Source organism: Rhinatrema bivittatum, chromosome 11 (assembly GCF_901001135.1).
Source record: "Rhinatrema bivittatum chromosome 11, aRhiBiv1.1, whole genome shotgun sequence".
Taxonomy (NCBI): domain Eukaryota; kingdom Metazoa; phylum Chordata; class Amphibia; order Gymnophiona; family Rhinatrematidae; genus Rhinatrema; species Rhinatrema bivittatum.
The window spans coordinates 100,852,197-100,876,646 of record NC_042625.1 but is presented as its reverse complement, the minus strand read 5'-3'; the positions used below and the strand labels follow the sequence as shown (position 1 = coordinate 100,876,646).

General features: G+C 47.2%; 1 protein-coding gene across 6 annotated transcripts in view; it reads right to left on the bottom strand.

Moving 5' to 3' along the window:
* Positions 1-18,925, bottom strand: part of LOC115073208 (zinc finger and BTB domain-containing protein 8B-like) — a 57,700-nt gene extending 38,775 nt beyond the window's left edge. For 4 of the 6 annotated variants that reach the window (XR_003851947.1, XM_029571468.1, XM_029571467.1 and 1 more), the window contains exons 1-3: positions 18,779-18,925; positions 14,281-15,242; positions 5,424-5,602 (exon numbers count right to left, since the gene is read on the bottom strand). Coding sequence is in view for 5 of the 6 variants with exons in the window: in XM_029571468.1 (XP_029427328.1) it covers positions 5,424-5,602; positions 14,281-15,205 (1,104 nt within the window). In the remaining variant the exon portion in view is untranslated. Of the gene's footprint in view, positions 1-5,009; positions 5,126-5,423; positions 5,603-14,280; positions 15,243-18,778 lie in introns of all 6 variants that reach the window. The other 2 variants (XM_029571469.1, XM_029571470.1) reach the window with 2 other exon arrangements.
* Positions 18,926-24,450: the final 5,525 nt, after the last annotated feature.

The window sequence follows — 24,450 nt, the reverse complement described above, 5'->3', positions numbered from 1 at the left end:
GATACAGACATTCAGATACCTGAAAGGTTTTAATGATGCACAATTGTTAAACCTTTTCCGTTGGAAAGAAATCAGTAGAACTAGGGGTCATGAAATGAAACTCCAGGGAGGATGACTCAGAACCCAGAAAGTGCAGTCAATGGATGACTACCTCCACCCACCTCCCGACAAAGGATCTCCAACTTGGCCGGAATCAACCAGTCATCCAGATAGGGATGGACCAGGACCCCCATCCCTCCGAAGTGCCACCACTACCATGACCATCACCTTGGTAAAGATCATGGGCACCGTCGCCAGGGTGAAGGGTAGAGCACAAAACTGAAAATGTTCTCCCACAATCATGAATCTCAGATCTCTCTGATGCTAGGGCCAGTTTCTGATATGCAAGTATGCTTTGGTCAAATCCAGAGACACCAGGAACTCTCCTTTGTGCACTGAGACGATCACCGAACATAAGGTTTCCATTCGAAAATGAGAAACCTTGAGAGCGACGTTCACCTTCTTTAAATCTAGGAAAGGCCAGAATGTGCCTTCCTTCTTGGGGACTACGAAATAAATAGAATATCGGCCAACCCCTGCTCTTCTAGGGATACAGGCACGATGGCCCCAAGCTGATGAAGACAAGCAACGGTTTCCCACATTGCTAGCCTCTTTTCTTGATAAGAGCGAGGGGAGACGAGGAACAGATCTCATAACGGACGAGCAAATTCTAAGGCATAGCCTTGACTTATATTGAGGACCCACTGATCTGATGTGATCTTGGCCCACTCCTCGTAATACAGAGTCAGCCGGCCGCTGATCACTGGGACTGAGGAGTGGACAGGCCTTGCCTCATTGTGCGGATTTGGCTCCTCCACTGCTGAGGGAGGGGATATCCCTGTCCAACCTGGGTCCCCGAAATGACTGATTCTAAGAGGATTGCCTACCAGAGGACTGCCTCTGAGAACCCCCTACCCCCCGAAGACCTGGATGGATGAAACTGCCAACTGACTCAAACAGGAATGGGAAGGCAGGGAGCCTTTTGCCTTCGGCTGGTCCTCTAGCAATTTGTGGACCTTATTCTCGCAGAGAAATTTGATCATCTCTTCCAAGTCCTTGCCAAACAGCAATTTTCCTTTAAAAGGCAAGGGACCAACTGGGACTTGGACGAACCAGTTCCTCAGCCAGAGGAGTCTGTGAGTCAAAACTGTTGACATCATAGTTCTGGAGGAAGTCCAGACGAGATCATATAAAGCATCAGCACTGTACGCCACCACGGCTTCCAGATGCTTGGTTTGTCTAGACTCAGTTAAGGGCCTGTCAGCCTGTAACTGCTGCATCCAGCGTAAGCCAGCTATCAACATAAAACTGCTGCACATGGCTGCTCGAACGCCCAGGGCAGACACCTCAAAAATCTTCTTAAGGTGCACCTCCAGCTTCCTGTCCTGAAGATCCTTCAATATGGTCGAACCAGCCACGGGAATGGTCATCTTCTTAGTAACTGCCGACACAGAGGCATCTATCTTCGGTGTGGCTGGGGGAAATATGATCAGAATCTTCAGTTCCCTAAGAGTCTCCTCTAGACTCTGCTGTGGGGGAGATGGCAAAAAGAGGCTGCTCAATTGCTGATTCTCTTTAGTCTCCTAGCCCTCTAGGTCCTATAACAAAGGAGGAAAGAAGGGCCCTTCATAGTTCAAAAGCCCTAATGCATTAAAGGAAGATATCTGGCAAGAATCGCTGAGAATCTGGAGAACTTTCCATTAGCTGCTCCTATTCCCCTTTCCCTGGCAGGAGGGGCCTAATGATCTGCTTTACAAGAGGATGGGTAGTAGGAGCATGGAGACAGGACTCCTATCTTCTTCGTTTTTTTCTTTTTTATAGTTTATTAAATTTAACACATTTTCCAATGAAATAAGAAAATAAGACTATTGTGAATTACATTGTAATAATACATTTAACACATTTACTCACTAGACGAAAAACCCAATTATCAATTCAGTCCACATTATGGGGGGCCTTTTTAGAAAAAAATACATGAAAATATCAATAATAAATCTAGGAGATTCATACTATTTTTTGCCATTTACTATCCAACACGGAAGCTGCAACAACTCTATCCACCTTTATCTTGAAGAAAAGTTTCCAGATGCCCAGGGTCAGTGAAAACAAATTTATTCTTTTGACACGAAACTAAGCATTTGCAGGGGAATTTGAGAAAAAAAGTAGCCCCAAGGGTCATACTGTCTGCCTTAATAATAAGAATTGTTTTCTCCTTAGCTGTGTACTCCTGGAAACATCTGGGAATATCTGCACCAGTTGACCACAAAAGCTAAAGCTCTTATTTTAAAATACTTTTGCAAAACTAAATTTTTCTGTTGTTCTAGACTAAACACCACTATCAATATTCAGACTAGATCCACCTTGATAGTGGAGCTTAGTCTAGAACAGAAAAATTTAGTTTTGCTGTAACTGAGGGGGGTATGGATGTTTTACTAACTGAGAGCCCAACATCCATACCCCCCTCAGTTACAGCAATGGTTTTCTTTAAATTTGAAACATAATACAAAATTTGAAATAAGCAATTCATCTGAAATACACAATTTCTTTCACGTACTTTTTGAATAACTCCTGTGCGGACAATAACCTAGTGAGAGGAAAATTCAATATACGCAAATTCTTTTTTTTTCATAACATTTTCCAGACTTTTTAGATGTTTATATATAATCAAAGTGTCCTTTATGAACACAGATCCTGTTGTCTGCAAAGAAATAATTTGCATAGCAACAGCTGAATTTGATGACTAACTGCTCAAGTCACTTTCCATGGTTTTCTAGTATTATCTTTGTTTCAGAAGCAAAGTTTGTGGATTGAGACATGGATTGGATCAACCTCCTTTCCATATTCATTACAGCTCTCCACACATCAACCAAGGTAATATTTTCAGGTTCAGTCTAATTCAGGAAGAGGATTACTTGCACCCACTTCTCTTACGGCTGTAACATGATCCATTAGTGTTAAATCCAACTGATTGGGGGTAGTTGTAGCTCCACTAACCCCATCACTTCCAGAGGGCATATTGGATATATGGCTCTAGGCAGGACTCACAGAAGCCCCCGACTAAAGATATCTTAGGGATAGCCTCTCTCGAGGTGTGACTCACCCTTCTTACTAGATGACCGTCCATAGGGCCTCTCACTTACATAAGAACATGCCATACTGGGTCAGACCAAGGGTCCATCAAGCCCAGTATCCTGTTTCCAACAGAGGCCAAACCAGGCCACAAGAACCTGGCAATTACCCAAACACTAAGAAGATCCCATGCTACTGATGCAATTAATAGCAGTGGCTATTCCCTAAGTAAACTTGATTAATAGCCGTTAATGGACTTCTCCACAGGTGTAGATGCTGTGATCTTCATTTTTCTCTTTTTTCCCCATCAGTTCAATGTAAAACTCTCTTTAGCAAATTCTCTCCCAGGGGCGCGCGCCGCTGTGCAATGATTTAAATAGCACAGCAGTCACTCCCCGATGATGTCGAGGGAGGGGTCAGCATCGAATCGCCCTCTCTTCCGGGTTCAGTCCTTCAGCCCTGCACCTACTGGTGGCCGCTCTGAGGGAAAGGCTTTCCAGGACTCCTATCTTCAAGGAGCTGCCCCTCTCCTGCTTCCGCCCCCTCTGGGGGCTATCCCATGGGGCCCTCAGCATGCTCCCAAATCACAGGTAGAGGGCCTGCTCCAACACTATGCGGTGAGGTCAGTTCATGATTCTGGTCACACTTAGGGAAAAGGAGCCTGTGGCACTCGGGAGCCGCTTGATGCAGCACACCTATGGCCATGCATATTTTTTTTTTGTAACTACGATGAATGCTCCCATCCTGCCCACAGCGGGCTGACTTTCTGGTAGTGCTGACTTGGTCCCCTTCCCTGGAGTGCCCCTGGAATTTTACTCACCACCACTAGGCCACTGGGAAGGTCTGCTTGAGAAACAATGTTTAGCTCAGCTGCCTGCTGCTCCTAGAAGGGAGCTAAGCCTCCACCTTGCTGCTTCGTGGTTTGTTTTTTTAACCAACTTTAATAGCTGCAAAGGGGAGAAACAGAGCAGGAGAAAAGGGAGAGAACAGAGACCAAAAAGAAACCTCAACCCCACCAAAGCCATGAACAGCTGCTGGGATCAGCAGGTGCAAACACCTCTCCAAGGGTGATCAAGCAGGCCATAGGGCCCTGGGATCTACCCTGAGGGCTCCTCAACCAGGAATACCATGGAAGGCCGGTTTGACTGGGAAAGTCAACCCCGCAGGAGCCTAGATATCTCAACCAGGCTAAGGCCTAACCTTAGCTCTGGAAATCTCTTCTAAGTTTATCTATCTATCTATATCGAGAGAGAGAGAGAAATATATTTAAGCAAGACCTGTTGTATTTGCAAATGTCTGAGACAACCCACCCCTTATAGACCCCGATGAGGTCACAAATGAAAAGAAAGAGGTGAATCTTCTGTGTCCAGAATCATCCTATTGGTTCAAATTGGTCTAGCAGAGAGACAAGGAATACAGAATTGGCATCTGTTGTACCTAATGCAATGTGTCAATTGATTTCTATAATCCTGACTTATTGACTGATAATAATTAGCCAATCTGTAATGGCTTTTTCAGGCACTTTTCAGTAACATTTTGTATCACTTTTGCCCTGATCCTGTATAACCTTTGCTCAAACAGTAACACTTTGGATTGACAGAGCTTCACTCTTCCTGCACAAGATGTACCAAGCAAACCACAAACACTAGGACACTTTGGATTACCTTTTCTCAGAGTTTGTATAAAGCTAATACTATTGTTATGATTGTCTTACTCTGATGCACTGTACCCAATGTATTTAAGTAATTATAACTTACTTTGATATAAAAACATGTCAAATAATGATGGCTAGCATGGAAGAAGGACTGGAAGACCGATCTAGTCACCCAATATCCTTTTCTTCTGCTATAGCACAGAGCTTCCCCAGTTTCCAGTTTTACCTTCACATGCTCCTATCTTACCATCGTCTGTGCCTGCCTCCATCATTCCATGTAGCCTCCTCTCCTGTGTAGAAATCTTTCTTTACATTACTCTTCAGCCTCATATCATGATCTCTTGTTCCACCACTTCCTTTCTGCTGGAAAATATTTGATCATTCTGCACTATTTCAATCTTTGAAGTATTTGAATGAATGAGACACCCCGTAAACCAGGATGGCCAATTCTGATAAGAGCCACAAACAGGCCTGGTTTCCAGGATATCCACAATTAACATGCATGAGACAGATTTGCATACAATGGAAGCAGCACATGCAAATTTATCTCCTGCATATTCATTGTGGATATCCTGAAAATCCAACCTGTTTGCGGCTCTTGAGGACCGGAGTTGATCACCCCTGCACTAAACAATAAAAACTGGCAAATTTTAAAACTTACACTGAGAGCATGGCTGCGAAGGTGCTCCTGCCGGGTAAACCTTTTACCACAAGTCTCACAAGGGTATGGCCTCTCGCCTGTGTGCGATCGAATGTGACGCTTCAGGATTCCCTTCTGTTTGGCCGTGTAAGGACAGAATGGGCACTTGTGCAGCTTGATTGGCACAACTAACACATCCCCTTCACAAATATATAAAAAAAAACATTTTGAGAATTAAGCATTGTTTATTTTTGATAGCATATTTCAAACTTGGATATCAATGGTTCTCTTCATAGTAGTTTTTTTTTATTAATTGTTGAAGACCTGTATTTTTAATTGATTCTTATGTTTTTATCATGTCATTATTTTACAGTTCAATTTCTATGTATTATTTTATATTGTCTGTAAACCGTTGTGACGGCTTGCTCCAAACATCGGTATAAAAAAGCCTAATAAATAAATAAATAGTAAGACTCTGACATCTCCTGTACAGCCATGCCTTTACATTCAATAATCCTCCTCCTGAAAGGGTACTGCATATTTGTGCTTTACTGATTGTCTTCTGGAACAAACAGGGTCAGAAAAAGGCAGCAGGAAAATCCTTAGTATTCTTTGGTTAATAGAAGTGGTCATTAGTTGGGCTTGGTTATTTAATATTTCAACAATTCTAAATACAATTTTGCACTCCATTCAAACAGAAGCAGATAAAAAGGTAACTGTAGAGATTGGAGAGCCATGCTTCAGTTTGCTTCTTACCTGCTAATGTTTGCTCCTGTAATACCACAGATCAGTTCAAACTCCTGGGTTTTGTCTCCCTTCCAGCAGATGGAGACAAAGAAACTTTCACAGCCACTGGCACATAACCTGGTATAGCACCTGCAGTCCTTCAGTATTATGTACCCAAGCTGATACAGCAACACCTTCAACCAAATTATGAAAACAATAACCCCTAAACGAGCAGAGGAAAGAAAACTCAACTTAGAACTATAAACCATATTTCAAACTTTTAAGGCAAGACAAAAAAACCTGTGCCATTCTTTAGACAATAAAGAGAACAGATAGATTGAGCGGACTCTCCAAATGCACCCCCCCCCCGGGTGGGACTCTGGACTGACCTGTGGTAGTCAAGAACCAATTTTCCTTTCCCTGTATGTACCCAGATCACTTCAGACTCCTGGGATGTACCAAAGCTTCCCTAACCTGTGTGGGACTGCGAGAGTCCTGTTGGAAGGCGCCCTCTCCAAAACTAGCAACTTCCGGCACATGAACATCCAATCTACACTGTCTGGCAAAGGTATGTAAAAACTTCCAAGCTGCCGCTCGACAAATCTCCTGTGGGGACACTAGTTGATACTCTGCCCAGGAGGCCGCCTGGGACAGAGTTGAATGAGCCCTTAAGCCCTCTGGGACAAGATGACTGTGACAAATGTAAGCTGAACCAATGGCCTCTTTCACCCAATTGGCAATCGTAGCTTTTAAGGCCTTTTGACCCTTCTGTACACCACTCCATAGCACAAAAAGGCGATCCGATACTCTAAAACTGTTAGTCATCTCCAGGTACCACAACAAAGCATGCCGTACATCCAAATGCCTTAACTCTGTGGCATGAGGAGTACCCTACTTCAGATTTTGGAAAGCCAGAAGTTCCACCGATTGACTCAAGTGGAACGCCAAAACCGGCTTAGGTAGAAAAGACTGGACCGTCCTCAACAAGACCCCTGAATCCAAGCTCTGTAAGAAAGGCTCCCTTGCAGGACAAGGCTTGAATCTCTGAAACCCTTCTAGGCAAACAAATAGCCACCAAGAACACAACCTTCAAAGTGAGATCTTTTATGGTAGCACTTCTAAGAGGCTCAAACTGTGCCGCACACAAGCCCTTGAGGACCAAATTAAGGCTCCAAGATGGACAAACGGCACGAGTAGGAGGGCGTAAATGCTTCACACTCCTTTGAGGAAGTTCTTTGTAAAGTGCACCACATCCAGATGCACCGCTAGGGGCCTCCCATGAACTTTGCCTCAAAAAAATCCCAGTGGGAAGACCTGTACTCTCAAGGAGTTGAATGACAAACCTTTAGTCAGTCCTTTCTGCAAAAAGGCTACAGTCTGCGACGAGGCTTGCTAAGGGACAATCCCTTGATGAGCACACCAAGACTCAAAAGCCCTCCACACCCTAGCATACGCCTAAGAGGTGGAGGATTTACAAGCTTCCAACAAAGTAGCAATACATCCTTCGGATATCCCTTCTTCCTTAAACGCTGCCTCTCAAAAGCCAAGTCGCTAGACAAAGGCGATCAGCCTGATTAAAAAATATGGGACCCTGACACAGCAGGTTTGGAAGATGTCCCAGCCTCAGCGGGCAGTCTACTGCTAGATTGACCAGATCCGCAATTCAAGGTCTCCGAGGCCACTCTGGAGCCACCAGAATTACTCTTCCCGGGTGAACTTCTATTCTCACTATCTTGCCCACCAGAGACCACAGTGGAAACATATCAGAACGTTGCTTGGCCAAGGAAGAACCAGGGCATCAACCCCCTTCCGCTCCTCGTTCTCTCCTGCGACTTAAGAATCGAGGAGCTTTGGCATTCTGCTGAGTTGCCATTAGATCCATATGAGGAACGCCCCATCTGCGGGCAATGAGACTCATCGCTTCTTCCGATAGCTCCCATTCTCCGGGATCTAACCGCTGATGGCTGAGAAAGTCGGCCTACACATTGTCGGCCCCCGCAATGTGGGAGGCTGCTATCATAGACAGATGCTGCTCTGCCCAAGACATTATCATTTCCGCCTCCCGAGCCAACACTCAACTCTTGGTCCCGCCTTGGCGGTTGATGTAGGCTATCATTGTCGGACAGGATCCTGACTGGGTGGTTGTGCAAAAGAGGTAAAAACTCCTGAAGGGCAAACCTCACCGTTCATCTAGAGACGAATGATGGACCACAATGCTTCCTTTGATGACCACTGCCTTTGGAGTAACTGGGACTGGCACACTGCTCCCCAATCGGAGAGACTGGCATCGCTAGTCACCACCATCCACTGAGTAACCTCCAAGTCCACTCCATAGCACAAATGGCAGCATGAAAGCCACCATGACAGACTGGATCTTGCTGAGTCTAAGTGGTAGGGGAAGATGAAACTGCTCCGACACTGAATCCCAGCAGGATAGCAATGCCTGCTAAAGTGGTCTCATATGAGCAAACACCCAGGGAACGTGTTCCAAGATAGATGCCATGGATCCGAGGACCTGCAAGTAATTCCAGACCCTGGGAACTCGGGCCTGCAAGAGACTCCAAACCCAAGACTGCAACTTGAGCATACGCTCCTCCGAGAGAAAAACCTTTCCCACTCGGGTATCGAAATGTGCCCCCCAGAAAATCCAAGACTTGCGAGGGGAGAAACCGGCTCTTGGATAGGTTCACTTTGCAACCCAACAATTGCAAGCAGTGCATCACCACCTAAGAACATAATAAATTGCCATGTTGGGTCAGACCAAGGGTCTATCAAGCCTAATTCAGGAAGAGGATTACTTGCACACATTGCCGTGCTGCTTTCACCCGCTTCTCTTACGGCTGTAACATGATCCATTAGTGTTAAATCCAACTGATTGGGGGTAATTGTAGCTCCACTAACCCCATCACTTCCAGAGGGCATATTGGATATATGGCTCTAGGCAGGACTCACAGAAGCCCCCCGACTAAAAAGATATCTTAGGGATAAGCCTCTCTTGAGGTGTGACTCACCCTTCTTACTAGCTGATCGTCCATAGGGCCTCTCACTTACATAAGAACATAAGAAATTGCCATGCTGGGTCAGACCAAGGGTCCATCAAGCCCAGCATCCTGTTTCCAACAGAGGCCAAACCAGGCCACAAGAACCTGGAAATTACTCAAACACTAAGAAGATCCCATGCTACTCATGCAAATAATAGCAGTGGCTATTCCCTAAGTAAACTTGATTAATAGCCATTAATGGACTTCTCCTCCAAGAACTTATCCAAACCTTTTTTGAACCCAGCTACACTAACTGCACTAACCACATCCTCTGGCAACAAATTCCAGAGCTTAATTGTGTTTTGAGTGAAAAAGAATTTTCTCCAATTAGTCTTAAATGTGCCACTTGCTAACTTCATGGAATGCCCCCTAGTCCTTCTATTATTTGAAAGTGTAAATAACAGATTCACATCTACTCATTCAAGACCTCTCATGATCTTAAAGACCTCTATCATATCCCCCCCTCAGCCGTCTCTTCTCCAAGCTGAACAGCCCTAACCTCTTCAGTCTTTCCTCATAGGGGAGCTGTTCCATCCCCTTTATCATTTTTGATGCCCTTCTCTGTACCTTCTCCATCGCAACTATATCTTTTTTGAGATGCGGCGACCAGAATTGTACACAATTTTTTGACTGCTGCAGCACACTGAGCAGATTTTAAAGTATTATCCACTATGATACCTAGATCTTTTTCCTGGGTGGTAGCACCTAATATGGAACCTAATATCATGTAACTACAGCAAGGGTTATTTTTCCCTATATGCAATACCTTGCACTTGTCCACATTAAATTTCATCTGCCATTTGGATGCCCAATCTTCCAGTCTTGCAAGGTCCTCCTGTAATGTATCACAATCCCCTTGTGATTTAACTACTCTGAATAATTTTGTATCATCCGCAAATTTGATAATCTCACTCGTATTACTTTCCAGATCATATATATATATATATATGATCTGGAAAGTAATACGAGTGAGATTATCAAATATATATATATATATATATATATATATAAAAGCACCGATCCAAGTACATATCCCTGAGGCACTCCACTGTTTACCCTTTTCCACTGAGAAAATTGACCATTTAATCCTACTCTGTTTCCTGTCTTTTAACCAGTTTGTAATCCACGAAAGGACATCATCGCCTCCTATCCCATGACTTTTTAGTTTTCTTAGAAGCCTCTCATGAGGGACTTTGTCAAACTCCTTCTGAAAATCCAAATACATTACATCAACCAGTTCACCTTTATCCACATGTTTATTAACCCTTTCAAAAAAAATGAAGCAGATTTGTTAGTCAAGACTTCCCTTGGATAAATCCATGTTGACTATGTTCCATTAAACCATGTCTTTCTATATGCTCTGTGATTTTGATCTTGAGAATAGTTTCCACTATTTTTCCTAGCACTGAAGTCAGGCTCACCGGTCTATTGCCTGCACAGGTCCTGCAACTTTGCCTGAATCAGCCAATAGTCCAGATACGGGTGTACCAGAACGCCCTCCTTCCTGAGGTCACCGCCATCATTATCATCACATTGGTGAAGGTCCACGGAGCTATCGCTAAACTGAACGGAAGAGTGCAAAATTGAAAATGCTCTCTTAGGACCATGAACCAGAGAAATCTCTTATGATCCGGACAGATCCCAATGTGTAGATACGCCTCCATCAGATCCAAGGACGCCAGGAACTCTCCTCTTTGTACCGCCATGATGATGTAACCCAAAGTTTCCATCCGGAACTGCAGAACTTTAAAAGCTAGATTCACTTTCTTTAAGTCCAGAATTGGGCAGAAACCCCTGTCCTTTTTGGGCACCACAAAAATTTGGAATAACGTCCCCTCCCTCGCTTGTGCAGAGGAACGGGAACTATGGCTCCTCACAGACACAGGCGTTCGAGAGTTTGTAAGTGTGGGAGCTAGCTGGGCCGACTGAATGGACCGATTGGTCTTTTTCTGCCGTCATTTCTATGTTTCTATGACTAGCTCCTTTTTAGCCAAGACACAGGGAGACCTCAAAGAAACTCCTGAGCAACCAAGCAAATTCTAAAGTGTAACCTTGTTCTATTATGCTTAGAACCCAGTCAACATGATCTTGGCCCACGCCCCGTAAAAATGAGCGCGACGACCTCCTATGACTGGGATGGAGGAGTGGGCCAGCCTCGCTTCATTGTGAAGGCTTAGCCAACCAGAACCCTGGCTGGTGACCTCCCTGCCTGCTCTATGGGCCTGAAAGGACTCCCCGAGGCCTTCCTCTGCCCAGTAGCCGAAGCTCTGTTCTGCCGGAAATGCCTCTGCCCACGATACAGAGAGCGTACTGGAAGAGACCCCTTGGGCTTGACTTCCGGCAGTTTCTGAATCTTATTTTCACCCAAATGTTTTATCAGCTGCTCCAGGCCCTTGCCAAAGAGGAGCTTTCCCTTGAATGGCAATGCTTCAAGCTGAGTTTGAGGAGACATCAGCTGACCAATTCCGCAACCAAAGAAGTCTCCTGGCTGAAACTGCAGACATTATCATTCTGGAAGAGGTACAAATGAGGTCATAAGAGGCATCCATGTCATAAACAACTGCAGCCTCCAGATGCTCCGCTCATTGAGACTCCGAGGGTGACATACTTCTGTTTTCCTATAACTGCTGCACCCACCGCAGTGACGCTCGAAGCATAAAACTACTGCAGACAGCCGCCTGGATGCCCAGTGCTGACACCTCGAATATCTCTTAAGATGCACTTCCAGCTTCTTGTCTTGCACATCCTTCAGAGCCACAGACCCTGCCACTGAGATGGTCATTCTCTTCGTAACTGTGGAGATGGAGGCATCCACATTCGGAACATGCAGGAGTTCCAGAGTGTCATTGGGCAATGGGTACAACTTATCCACAGCCCGGCTCTCCTTAAGGTCAGTCTCCAGAGTATTCCACTCCCTGACCACCAACTGTTTCACAGACTTATGAAACGGAAAAGACTTGGCTGGACCGCCCAAGCCCACCATGACCAGATCCACCTCCTCCTGGTCCGATTCCACATGAGGAGCCAATATACCCAACTCCACCAGGACATGCGGTATCAGGGGATCCAGCTCCTCTTTCTGAAAAAGGCGAAGCACCTTGGGATGGTCAGCATCCATCGTCGGGACCTTTCCTGGCTACTTGGCAAGATCCTGCGGAACCCGATCAGGATCAGTTTCTGCAGCATCATCCCCCAAGTCTATCCTTGATCCGAATCTTCTGAGGAAGCCTCCTCAGTGGCACCAGACACCGGAGGACCATGGATCCACTGAATCCTCATGGCTCCTGAGGTTCCTGAAAACTTGGACCTCTTTCCGGGAGGGAGTCCAGCTGCCCTGCGCTTGTGAGAGGGCCGCCCCATAGCCTGGCGAGCTAAAAAGGCCTTATGCACTAATTCCACAGATTCAGGCAAAAAAGGAGAAAAACTCTCAGAATCCTCCTCCAGAGGGTCTGAGTCCTCTTCCGATTGCCCTCCATGGGCCCCCCAGGCCTCCTTGGGACTTAAATCAGGTGGAGAAAGCGCAGATGGGAGATCCTCTCCCCCCCCCCCCCCCCCCCGCTGCAAGCTGCGACTTAGCTATAAAGGTTTCCAAAACGGCCACTGTTCCCGCACTCAGCGGGACGGATTGTCAGCCTCATGCCACGCAGCTTTCGGCCCACCAGACCAACACTGCACACAGGATGCCACCGCAGTCCCTCCCAACATGCCCTCTCTGCTGAGAGGCACCAGGAACATCAATCGTCACGTGACAGGCCTGTGGAGTTGCGGCCACAAACAGAGCATCAGACCTCATGACAGACACCCAAACGGGAAAAAAAAATCACCAGGAGCCAAAAGAAAGTATAACGATCCCCTGAGCTGCCTCCCTGCACCACCAGCACTGGGGAAAACAGAAATAGGGCAACACGATCTGTGCCTCTAAACACCTTGCACTTTTTTTTTTTAAACTTTAGAATAAACAAAACAGCAAGACAGACAAGAGAAAAAAAAGAACAGTCTTATCTGAAGCTTTGCAAAGGCTTCTCCTCAAACTCCAGGAGATGAGGGAACTAGACCACCAGCTTTCACCTCCAGCATGGTATCAAGAGCAATTTAGGGTGTCCAATCCCCGCTTGTCCACCTCTACAACTAGAAGGGATGGCCCCACCAGGACCTGCCAACCTCATAGGAAAGAAATCTCTCCGAAGAAAAAATTATCTTTTTTTTTTTTTTTTGAGGTTCAGAACTGCAGGTTTTGCACCTCCTCCATCTGCTGGAGACAGAGAAATACTGAGGGACTGCAGGTGCTACACTAGGTTACGTGCCAGTGGCTGTGAAAATTTCTCTGTCTCCATCTGCTGGAAGGGAGGCAAAACCTAGGAGTCTGGAGTGATCTGGGTACGTACAAGGAAGTATACTTTACAAAATGCAGTTTAAGCATTTGTCATTAGCACAAAGAAAAGATGGAAAATAAATGGCACCTAAATGCAGTAGAAGCATGCCTTTACTCTGCAAATCTGATTTTAGTATTACAGAAACCGCTACATATAAAGGTTTGTGCTTTAACCTGGAAATGAATTCCACCTTATAGGACATGTGGGCCAGGCCAGTGCCACAGAGGACTTGCATTCAATTCCCAGCTCTTTTGCTCCCCGGTTTGCTGAAGCAGTGTTCATAGCCCAGATGGCAGGAGTGGGGTGGAGGGACTCCCAGTCACCATGCAACCTTACTGGGCTGGATTTAGGGCCTATGTTTGCAGGTTTCTGGAAGATCTGCTACTGCAATGACTGGGCTAAGTTAGCTGGAGGGGATATAATTAAGGGAACTTTCCCTGGGTAGTTGCAAATCAAGGCTTATGGTGCTAGATCTCAGCCCTAGTTTCTGACTGAGCTGGTAATCCCAATATATGGGAGGCACGGCCAGGTAAAAAAAAAAAAATACACCCCATGGAGTCTTGAAGCAGTTTTTATGTAACATAAATAATCAAAAAGTATGACTAATGCCCCCTGCCCCCCCCCCCCCCCCCCCTACTTCAGATTTTTCTCTTTTGGGCCTTCTCTTACAACTCTCTCTGTAGAATATATATACACAATACTGAGAAGAAATAAATCTAAGCGCAGTGTTCAGCTCACCTCCATCCTCGCCATACCAGTCCGTTTGCATGTCCATCATGGAACTCATAGCGACTCCACCATCTTCAGACCTTTCAAAGCCTCGAGCAAAGTGATGGACATCATCCTTCCTCTGGGCAGCACTGTTGCGCAGCAGAGCTTCAAGGAATTGCTTCATATGATAATTATTACAAGCCAGGTCCATTGCCTGACCAGTGTGCAGGCCCTCCTCCACCTGCTCCAAGGACAGTGGAATCTGATACTGCTGAAGCCGCTCACCCAGATCTACCTCATCCGAATCAAATTCCATTTTGGGTTCTACTACTTTGGACAGAGAAGAATTAATGTCATCTGTGGAACCACTGCTCAGGGGATCTTTTACAACAAGCTCAACCGAGTGACAGCTGCTGCATTCCCCACAAGGAGGATCCCTCTGGCAGTCTGTACTCCCCTCCTTTGGCAAAGGAGAAGCAGAGCACTGGCTTTTTGTACCACAGAAGGTGCTTTCCCTGGCAGTACTAGACGTACCACTGTCAGCCTGGTTAGATGAAGATTCACGCTCTATTTTTCTGCAAATATCTAACGATGATCGGATATAGGCCTTGCAGAAGTTTACCACATCAGTCATCTGCAGGTAGCTGGCTGCTGACATGACTTCTATAACGTTCTCACCGCACAAATCCAATTTCCCTGAATACAGGAAATCCAGAATGATGGAGAATGCCTCAGACGTAACAATATCCAAGGAGGCAGTGCTGTGTCGCCCACTATCCTGAATATAATGAATTAGGAGGGCTCTAAAGTAGCCACTGTTGGCAAACAAAACATTCCTGTGGGCTTTGAAAATCCTTCCTTCCACAATAATACTGCAGTCACAAAAAAAGTCCCTTTTGCGTTGCTCATTCAGTTCTCCCAGGAGCTTGGTGTAGTAAGACGGCATCTCCATGTCTCTTGATGCTTCTCAAAGTGACCTCAGTTCACTTCTAATGACATCATCAAACAAAATCAAAGTTTAAAAAAAGGGGACAATACCAACAAAAGTGCTCCCCCTTCATAAGATAGGTCCATCTTTATTCCAGCAACTAAAGAATTAAGCTTGGAATCAACAATCAAAAGCATAGCGCACTGGCAGTCCAGTGCTCCCTGATTCAGTTCTAGCAAATTAGTTACTAAGATGGCAACCTGCGCAAATTACTCCAACCATAAACACAAACAAGATATGGGAGCATTTCATGAGTTGGTGCAGAAATGTGAACATGGCTATGACATTCATTATGTGAATTTCCATGAAATAACTACATTCCTAAGTATTAGAGTCTTTTTTTCCTACAGCAAACTAAAGGTAGTGGCCACAGCACTTTATCAATAGAAAGACAGACTTCAACCCACAGGGCAGCTTTAACATCCTGTGACCTCTCTCATATTTCAACCCAGTTGACCTGTTTCCCAACAGAAAACAAGGGATTCCACATGTCAGAGTATCAGAGAAACATGAAAAGTATAAGCCAAGGGTCACTGGGTGCTCTGTGGAAAAAAATCAGGGTGAGACAGACAGATAGATAGAATGATCTTATAAAGCCAGTTTCCCTAGAGGAAACTAGGCTAAAAAAAGTGTAACTAGTGACTACCAAAGAAAAGACAGAGCTCCAGTGACCAATAGGTAGAGAGAGAAGTCATGAGAAAAGTGATTCTTTTCCTGAGTATAAATTACATTTTATGTCATTGAAAAAACATGTGGAATAATTCTTTAAAGAATACAGAAGTAGGACAGGTTGTAGGGGCTGTTAAGCATAATGCTGTTGTAGACCCGAACAGCAAAACCCAATCACTGGGAAGCTGCAATTCAGTTCTTATGAGGAACTGATTTATTTTGGTGGTAATCATAGGATGTTGTAGTAGGGCTGATGCTATGGCTTTGCTATAAGTGTATGTTAGGCCAGTGCATTTCCTATCCCCACAAAGGAGAGCACCTTGAACCCCCTCCTAGGGGAAAGGATCGTTTTCTCCCAACTCCATCCCAAATGGCCCCAGATGACAGCACCTCCCCCTCTACTGCAAGAGAACAGCATTCTCCTGCTCTGTACTCTCAGGGGGTAGTGCTTCTCCTCCCCCCCCCCCCCCCCCTCCTCCTTTATCTCCGATGGATAGTACCTGGCTCCCCCCAGCACCCTCAGGGAGGGACGACGGCCCTCCTCCTCCCCCCCCCAGCACCCCTCCTGCTCTGTACCCTCAGGGGATAGTGCTTCTCCTCCCCCCCTCCTCCTTTATCTCCGATGGATAGTACCTGCCTCCCCCCAGCACCCTCAGGGAGGGACGGCGCACTCCTCCCCCCAGCACCTCTCCTGCTCTGTACCCTCAGGGGATAGTGCTTTTCCTCCTCCCCCCCCCTTTATCTCCGATGGATAGTACCTGCCTCCCCCCAGCACCCTCAGGGAGGGACGACGGCCCTCCTCCTCCCCCCCCCCAGCACCCCTCCTGCTCTGTACCCTCAGGGGATAGTGCTTCTCCTCCCCCCCCCCCCCTTTATCTCCAATGGATAGTACCTGCCAGCACCCTCAGGGAGGGTGCTGGCAGGTACTATCCAGCACCCTCAGGGAGGGACGACGGCACTCCTCCCTCCAGCACCCCTCCTGCTCTGTACCCTCAGGGGATAGTGCTTCTCCTCCCCCCCCCTCCTCCTTTATCTCCGATGGATAGTACCTGCCTCCCCCCAGCACCCTCAGGGAGGGACGACGGCCCTCCTCCTCCCCCCCCCCAGCACCCCTCCTGCTCTGTACCCTCAGGGGATAGTGCTTCTCCTCCCCCCCCCCCCCCCCTTTATCTCCAATGGATAGTACCCTGCCAGCACCCTCAGGGAGGGTGCTGGCAGGTACTATCCAGCACCCTCAGGGAGGGTGCTGGATAGTACCTGCCTCCCCCCAGCACCCTCAGGGAGGGACGACGGCACTCCTCCCCCCAGCACCTCTCCTGCTCTGTACCCTCAGGGGATAGTGCTTCTCCTTCCCCCCATCCCCCTTTATCCCCGTGGATAGTACCTGCCTCCCCCCAGCACTCTCATGAAGGGAAAATGCCTCTCCTCCCTCCTCTGTAGCCTCAGGGGATAGTGCTTCTCCTCCCCCCCCCCTTTATCTCCAATGGATAGTACCTGCCAGCACCCTCAGGGAGGGTGCTGGCAGGTACAATCCAGCACCCTCAGGGAGGGACGACGGCACTCCTCCCCCCAGCACCTCTCCTGCTCTGTAGCCTCAGGGGATAGTGCTTCTCCTCCCCCCCTCCTCCTTTATCTCCGATGGATAGTACCTGCCTCCCCCCAGCACTCTCATGAAGGGAAAATGCCTCTCCTCCCTCCTCTGTACCCTCAGGGGATAGTGCTTCTCCTCCTCCCCCCCCCCCCCTTTATCTCCGATGGATAGTACCTGCCTCCCCCCAGCACTCTCATTAAGGGAAAATGCCTCTCCTCCCTCCTCTGTACCCTCAGGGGATAGTGCTTCTCCTCCTCCCCCCCCTCCTCCTTTATCTCCGATGGATAGTACCTGCCTCCCCCCAGCACCCTCAGGGAGGGACGACGGCCCTCCTCCTCCTCCCCCCCCCCCAGCACCCCTCCTGCTCTGTACCCTCAGGGGATAGTGCTTCTCCTCCCCCCTCCTCCTTTATCTCCGATGGATAGTACCTGCCTCCCCCCAGCACACTCAGGGAGGGACGGCGCACTCCTCCCCCCAGCACCTCTCCTGCTCTGTACCCTCAGGGGATAGTGCTTCTCCTCCCCCCCCTCCTCCTTTATCCCCGTGGATAGTACCTGCCTCCCCCCAGCACTCTCATGAAGGGAAAATGCCTCTCCTCCCTCCTCTGTAGTCTCAGGGGATAGTGCCTCTCCTTCCCCCATCCACCTGTAGCCCCAAGAGACAGCGGCTCTCCTCCCTCCCCCAGCACCCTCAGGAGGGGACAGCAGCTCTCCAGTTCCCCCAGGAAGGGACAGCGGCTCTCCTCCCTCCCCCAGCACCCTCAGGAGGGGACAGCAGCTCTCCAGTTCCCCCAGGAAGGGACAGCGGCTCTCCTCCCTCCCCCAGCACCCTCAGGAGGGGACAGCAGCTCTCCAGTTCCCCCAGGAAGGGACAGCGGCTCTCCTCCCTCCCCCAGCACCCTCAGGAGGGGACAGCAGCTCTCCAGTTCCCCCAGGAAGGGACAGCAGCTCTCCGCCCCCCCTAGGGAACAGTACCTCTCCTCCTTCCCCCATCCTCAGCACTCCCAGAAAGTCACCACACCTCTCCTCTGTACCCCCAGGGGGGGCAGTGCCTCTCCTACCACCTACCCTCACCCCCAGGGAAGGACAGCACCTTTCCTCCCCTTCCCCCAAGGCCCTACCCCTCAAACATATACGGATACTTCTTTCTCCTTCCACAACGTCCCTTCTCGTCCCCACATATACTGCCGCACGCTCCCGCTAGAGTCCGAATATAGCGCGGCACGCTCCCGCCCCCTCAAGCCCAATGAAGACGAGAAGGAACCGCCATTCTCTCACCTTTAACCAGCCCCCTCGCAGCGCCACCAAGCTTGACACGCAGCCGCGCCTGCTGGCGAGCAGCTACAAGTAACCAATCGCACGCCTCTGGTGTTGGAGCGTGCGCAGTACGCACTTAGACCTCGCCAGGTGCCACTGAAACTACAATTCCCACAATGCGCCTGCTCACCTCGCTTTCAGGATCTACCTTATAAATGGGCTCTGACCGGGGGCCCGCAAATGCGCAGTAGAGAGCAGCTCTACCGCGCATGTCGGTCAGAGCGGAGCGTACCCTAAAAAAAATGGCGCTGGGTCCGCAGGAGCCGGAGCGGGAGGAGCAGTAGCGGCGGCGACGACGACAAACACCCCCCCCCCCCCGTCTGCCGGTTGTGAATGAGCTGAAAGGGGGGAGGGGGGAGGAAATGGACCGAACTTTTTTTTTTTTTAAATATAGCCCCGTTGTTTCGGGCTTTACGGCTAGTTTACTGGAAGAGATTTCTGGCGACAAACCCTCTTTCCAGAGCCCCCGTCCCCTGCCCAGCTTTGTGCTCGATAAGTCGCTTCTTGTAAAACAGGCGGAGTAGCAACTCCCTGCTCTTTATTGGAGGCCCAAAGCACTCTGGGACTTGTATTTCTGCTGCTGTGTGAACTGAGCTGCCATTCAATGGTGGAAATCCGTAATAATGGAAATGGATTCACAGTGCTGTCCCCTCGCCCAGCCTGACCCGCACAGCGACAGAATGGTTTCTTAAAGCCTATACCTCTCGCTCTGATCTTAGCAGGAAAGAACGTGTCAAATTGTCAATATTTTGCCAATAAAGTTATCTGAATCTCACCCTGCAATGATTAGGGAGAGCTGAGAAAGCTGAAAGCGACTCGGTCTGTGAAGACTCAATGTATGAAACGATCACAGCACCAATTAAAAATGGTGAAAGCTTTGAAAAAAAATTGAAAGAATGGTCCAGGGAATGGAAGCTGTTCTTTAGTGCATCTGGGGCGCAAAAAACTGTTAGAAGGATAAGATCTGGCAACTAGAAAGGGACAGCAATAAGCTGACGTGCTGATCATTGCTATATTTCTGCAGCAGGGATTCACTTAAATACTACCGAGCACAAAACACTAAAAATAAAGGCACTGGGTGCCTAGTTTTAATTTTTCTTACAATAATTGGCAATGGGGAGTGTTATTTCTTATACATAAGAAACCTTCTGTTCTGGAACATACACAGCTTAAAAATGCATAAGGAGCAATTGTTACTATATCTGGGCTTCTAGAGGGCAGCAGGGTGGTACTGTTTATTTAAGAAAGTTGTATCCTGCATAATCCACATAAAGCGTTCAAAATGGATTATAATCAGAACATACATAATGACAAAACAAGACCATGACAGACCAAGAACAAAAACCTAAAAATAGCATTCCATTATAAAAATGACCTAGCCCAATAAGAAGGGCAGCTTTATACACCAGAACTGTACAAGAAGCCTGTAACCTTCTTTCTAAAAGAGAACTAGTCATCTTCCTCCCAAATCCATGGCACAGGACTGCAATTCTCTTCTTATCTGATAGTAAAACTGCTTTCATTTACTGATTACCAAATGTAGGAATTTGGATCTATCTATGATTGCAAAACCACAGAAAACCCCTACAAACGATGATCTAGATAGGGGAGTCTTTTTTTTTTGGATGAAGGAGTTGCATGGTTTGGATTCCTGGAGAACGCTGCATCCTGGCGAGGCTGATTGTACTTCTTACTCCAATGAACATAACATTTATACCAGACTGGATCATATTTTAGTTGCTACTTGATTGTTTCCCAAGTTGAAGGAGGCCTGAGTTCATACCTCCTCCATATCAGATCATTCACCAATTAGAATAACTCTGACCTTTACAGAAGGTACTTGACTAGCTAGTTGGACATGTAGACCTTCTTTATATGATGAAAAAGAATTTCACATTTATTTCCAACAAGCTTGGCAAAACTATGACTCTGAAAATTATAATGGTGAGGTAAATAATTTAGTTTGTGGGAGGCTGCAAAAAAAATTTAAGGTGACATTATTTCCTATACCTCTGGAGTTAAAAAATGCAGAAAGCATTACGTTAACCCATAAATTACAATTTTCTTTTAACTTTTATATCTCCTCAGAAGAAAATAAAACACTAATGTTGGAGATAAATTAAAAAATTGAAATGATTTATTAAATCAAAGAGCAACTGTGAATATTAATTTTTATAAATACAAATTACACAGATGGGGAAACAAATTTGGTAAATTATTGTCAAATTTTAAAAAATATTGTTAAGTATACCATCACTAGTATTAAAAATAATAGTGAGCAGACCAAAACAAATTCAAGAGAGACAACCAAAGGCTCTGCGAAACCTTATGAAGAGATGTATTCAAATATGCCAGTAACATGCAGACTCGGGACATCTTTTTTCCAAACATGCTCTACATAGTGTGGATGGCAATAACTGAGCAGACTGGATGGAAAAAGTGCCTTTTTTCCTCCTCTACTATGTTAATAATTACTCCCATTATTATGAATATAAATCAGGTGCTGCTTCCCTGACCTTCATCCGAGCCCAATTAGCCAATAAATGGATGTAAATAATTAAGCAGAAAAGAAAGAACTATAAAAACCTGCGACATGCTTCTAACAGATACACAACTTTTATTCCTAAAAAATATAAACTCCCAGTCTTATCCACAGAATTGTATTGGGGCCAAAAAGAAAAAAGAAGCATACCCAAAGAGGCTACAATAAAGCCAGGAAAAAGATAAGTTGACAGTTTGAGGAGCCTGAAAAGAAATACCATAGTTTACATAAAAATATAAAATATGACATACTGGGTCAGACCAAGGGTCCATCAAGCCCAGCATCCTGTGTCCCAACAGTGGCCTATCCAGGCTATAGGTACCTGGCATGATCCCAAACATTGAATCTCAAGCTACTTTTCTTTATTAATAAATAGCAGTTTATGGACTTCTCCAGGAACTTATCCAAACCTTTTTTAAAACCAGCTACACTAATTGCACTAACCACATCCTCTGGCAATGAATTCCAGAGCTTAACTGTGCATTGAGTGAAAAATAACTTTCTCCGATTAGTTTTAAATGTGCCCCATGCTAACTTCATGGAGTGCCCCCTAGTCTTTCTACTATCCGAAAGAGTAAATAACCGATTCACATCTACACGTTCTAGACCTCTCATAATTTTAAACATCTCTATCATATCCCCCCTCAGCCGTCTCTTCTCCAAGCTAAAAAGTCCTAACTTCTTTAGTCTTTCCTCATAGGGGAGCTGTTCCATTCCCCTTATCATTTTGGTAGCCCTTCTCTGTACCTTCTCCATCGCAATTATATCTTTTTTGAGATGCGGCGACCAGAATTGTACACAGTATTCAAGGTGCGGTCTCACCATGGAGCGATACAGAGGCATTATGACATTTTCTGTTTTATTCACCATTCCCTTTCTAATAATTCCCAACATTCTGTTTGCTTTTTTGACTGCCGCAGCACACTGAGCTGACGATTTCAATGTGTTACCCACTATGACGCCTAGATCTCTTTCTTGGGTTGTAGCACCTAATATGGAACCCAACATTGTGTAATTATAGCAAGGGTTATTTTTCCCTATATGCATCACCTTCACTTATCCACATTAAATTTCATCTGCCATTTGGATGCCCAATTTTCCAGTCTCACAAGGTCTTCTTGCAATTTATCACAATCTGCTTGTGATTTAACTACTCTGAACAATTTTGTGTCATGTGCAAATATGATTATCTCACTCGTCGTATTTCTTTCCAGATCATTTATAAATATATTGAAAAGTAAGGGTCCCAATACAGATCCCTGAGGCACTCCACTGTCCACTCTCTTTCACTGAGAAAATTGTCCATTTAATCCTACTCTCTGTTTCTTGTCTTTTAGCCAGTTTGCAATCCATGAAAGGACATCACCACCTAACCCATGGCCCTAAAGCAAGCAGAAGCAGGCTCCTCTTTGGCATGGATATTTGCTGCCTTCAAAATTTGGGCCTAGGCAGTTGCCTGTGTTGCCTATGCCTCGGTTTCAGAGGTATTCCTGTTGTGAGTCAAGAAGTGGATCCTTGGTCCGACTGGCGAAGAAGGGAAGAAGTAGTTCTCCGCTGATGGAATAGGTCGGAAGGCGTGGCCGCTGCTGAAGGCCGACGGTCTTCACCCTGGAAGTCCGTGACCCCTCCAGGCGGGTCCTGTGGAGGCCCGGACCGCTGGGACTTAGGTGGCTTTGCCCTGGAAGCCCGTGGTCCCCCCGGGAGGAGCCCGTAGGGACCCAGGCCGCTGGGACTTAGGAGAGCGGCTAGAGATGGGAACGTGGAAACAGACCGGGTTCAGGGCAGGCAGCTGAAGACGTAGACGAGAGAACAGACCAGGATCAAGACCAGAAGACACTCCGCAGATTGGTTCCACACCACGGACTGGAACGGGAAGGCAAACCAAGCAGGCTGGAACAGGCAGGTAGGCAGGCAGACTCAGGATCAGGATCAGGCAGGCAGGGTCAGAATCAGGCAGGCAGGATCAGGATCAGGCAGGCAGGATCAGGACAGCAACTTTTCACTCCAAGTCGACCGCGTTGCAAGGCAAGGAGCTGGGGTCGGACGCCGAGTTTAAATCTCCCTCGGCGTCTGACGTCAGTGAGGGGGCCGGCTCTGTTCTTCGCGCCAGAGGCCCTTTAAAAGGGTTCCCTCTGCGCGCGCCTAAGGGGCAGGGTTACCATGGCGTCCGGCGGCATCCTCCTCGTGGGGACGCCGCGATGCAGGCCTGGGGATCCGTGGTCCAGCCAGGGTCTCTTTCGCCGGGAGAAGGTAACAGTACCCCCCCCTTACGCCCCCTCCAAAGAGGGCCCTGCTTCCCAGGGTTATCTCGGTGAAACTGGAGCAGCAGGGATTTATCCAGAATATTTCGCGCGGGCTCCCAGGTGTTGTTCTAGGGACCACATCCTTCCCAGGCCAAAAGGTAGTCCCAACGACGATGATAAAAGCAGACGTCCAGCACTTCACGCACTTGATAGGTAGCATCGTCCTTTATCGGGGAAGAGACAGAGTCAGGTATTGGACGATGGAACCGAGAGAGCACCACCTGTTTCAGCAAAGATACGTGGAAAACGTTGTGGACACGCATTGTGGACGGTAGGCGAAGCCTGTAGGATACCAGGCCTATCCTTTCTGCCACATGAAATTGGCCACAGTACCTGGGTGCCAACTTCCGGAATGGTGTACGCAGATGAAGATTCTTAGCGCTCAACCAGACCCTATCACCAGGTAGAAAGACTGGTGCAGGACGCCGATGTCGATCGGCCACCCTCTGTTCTATCTTGGCTGCTGTCAAGAGTTTTCGTTGTATGGTTCTCCAAAGATTATGTAACTGGAGGGCTGACGATTGGACCACCGGAGAAGGAACAGGCGTTGGCACTGGGACTGGGGGCCTGAGTTGCCGACCAAAGACAATCTGGAAGGGGGACTTCCCGGTAACAGAGTGGTGTGATTGTTATAAGAGAACTCAGCCCATGGAAGTAGTGACGCCCAGTTGTTCTGTCTCTCCGTTGCGAAGCTGCGGAGAAAGGTCTTCAATGAGTGATTCATTCGCTCCGCCTGCCCATTGCTCTGAGGGTGGAAGGCCGTGAATAGGTTCAACTGCACTCCAAAC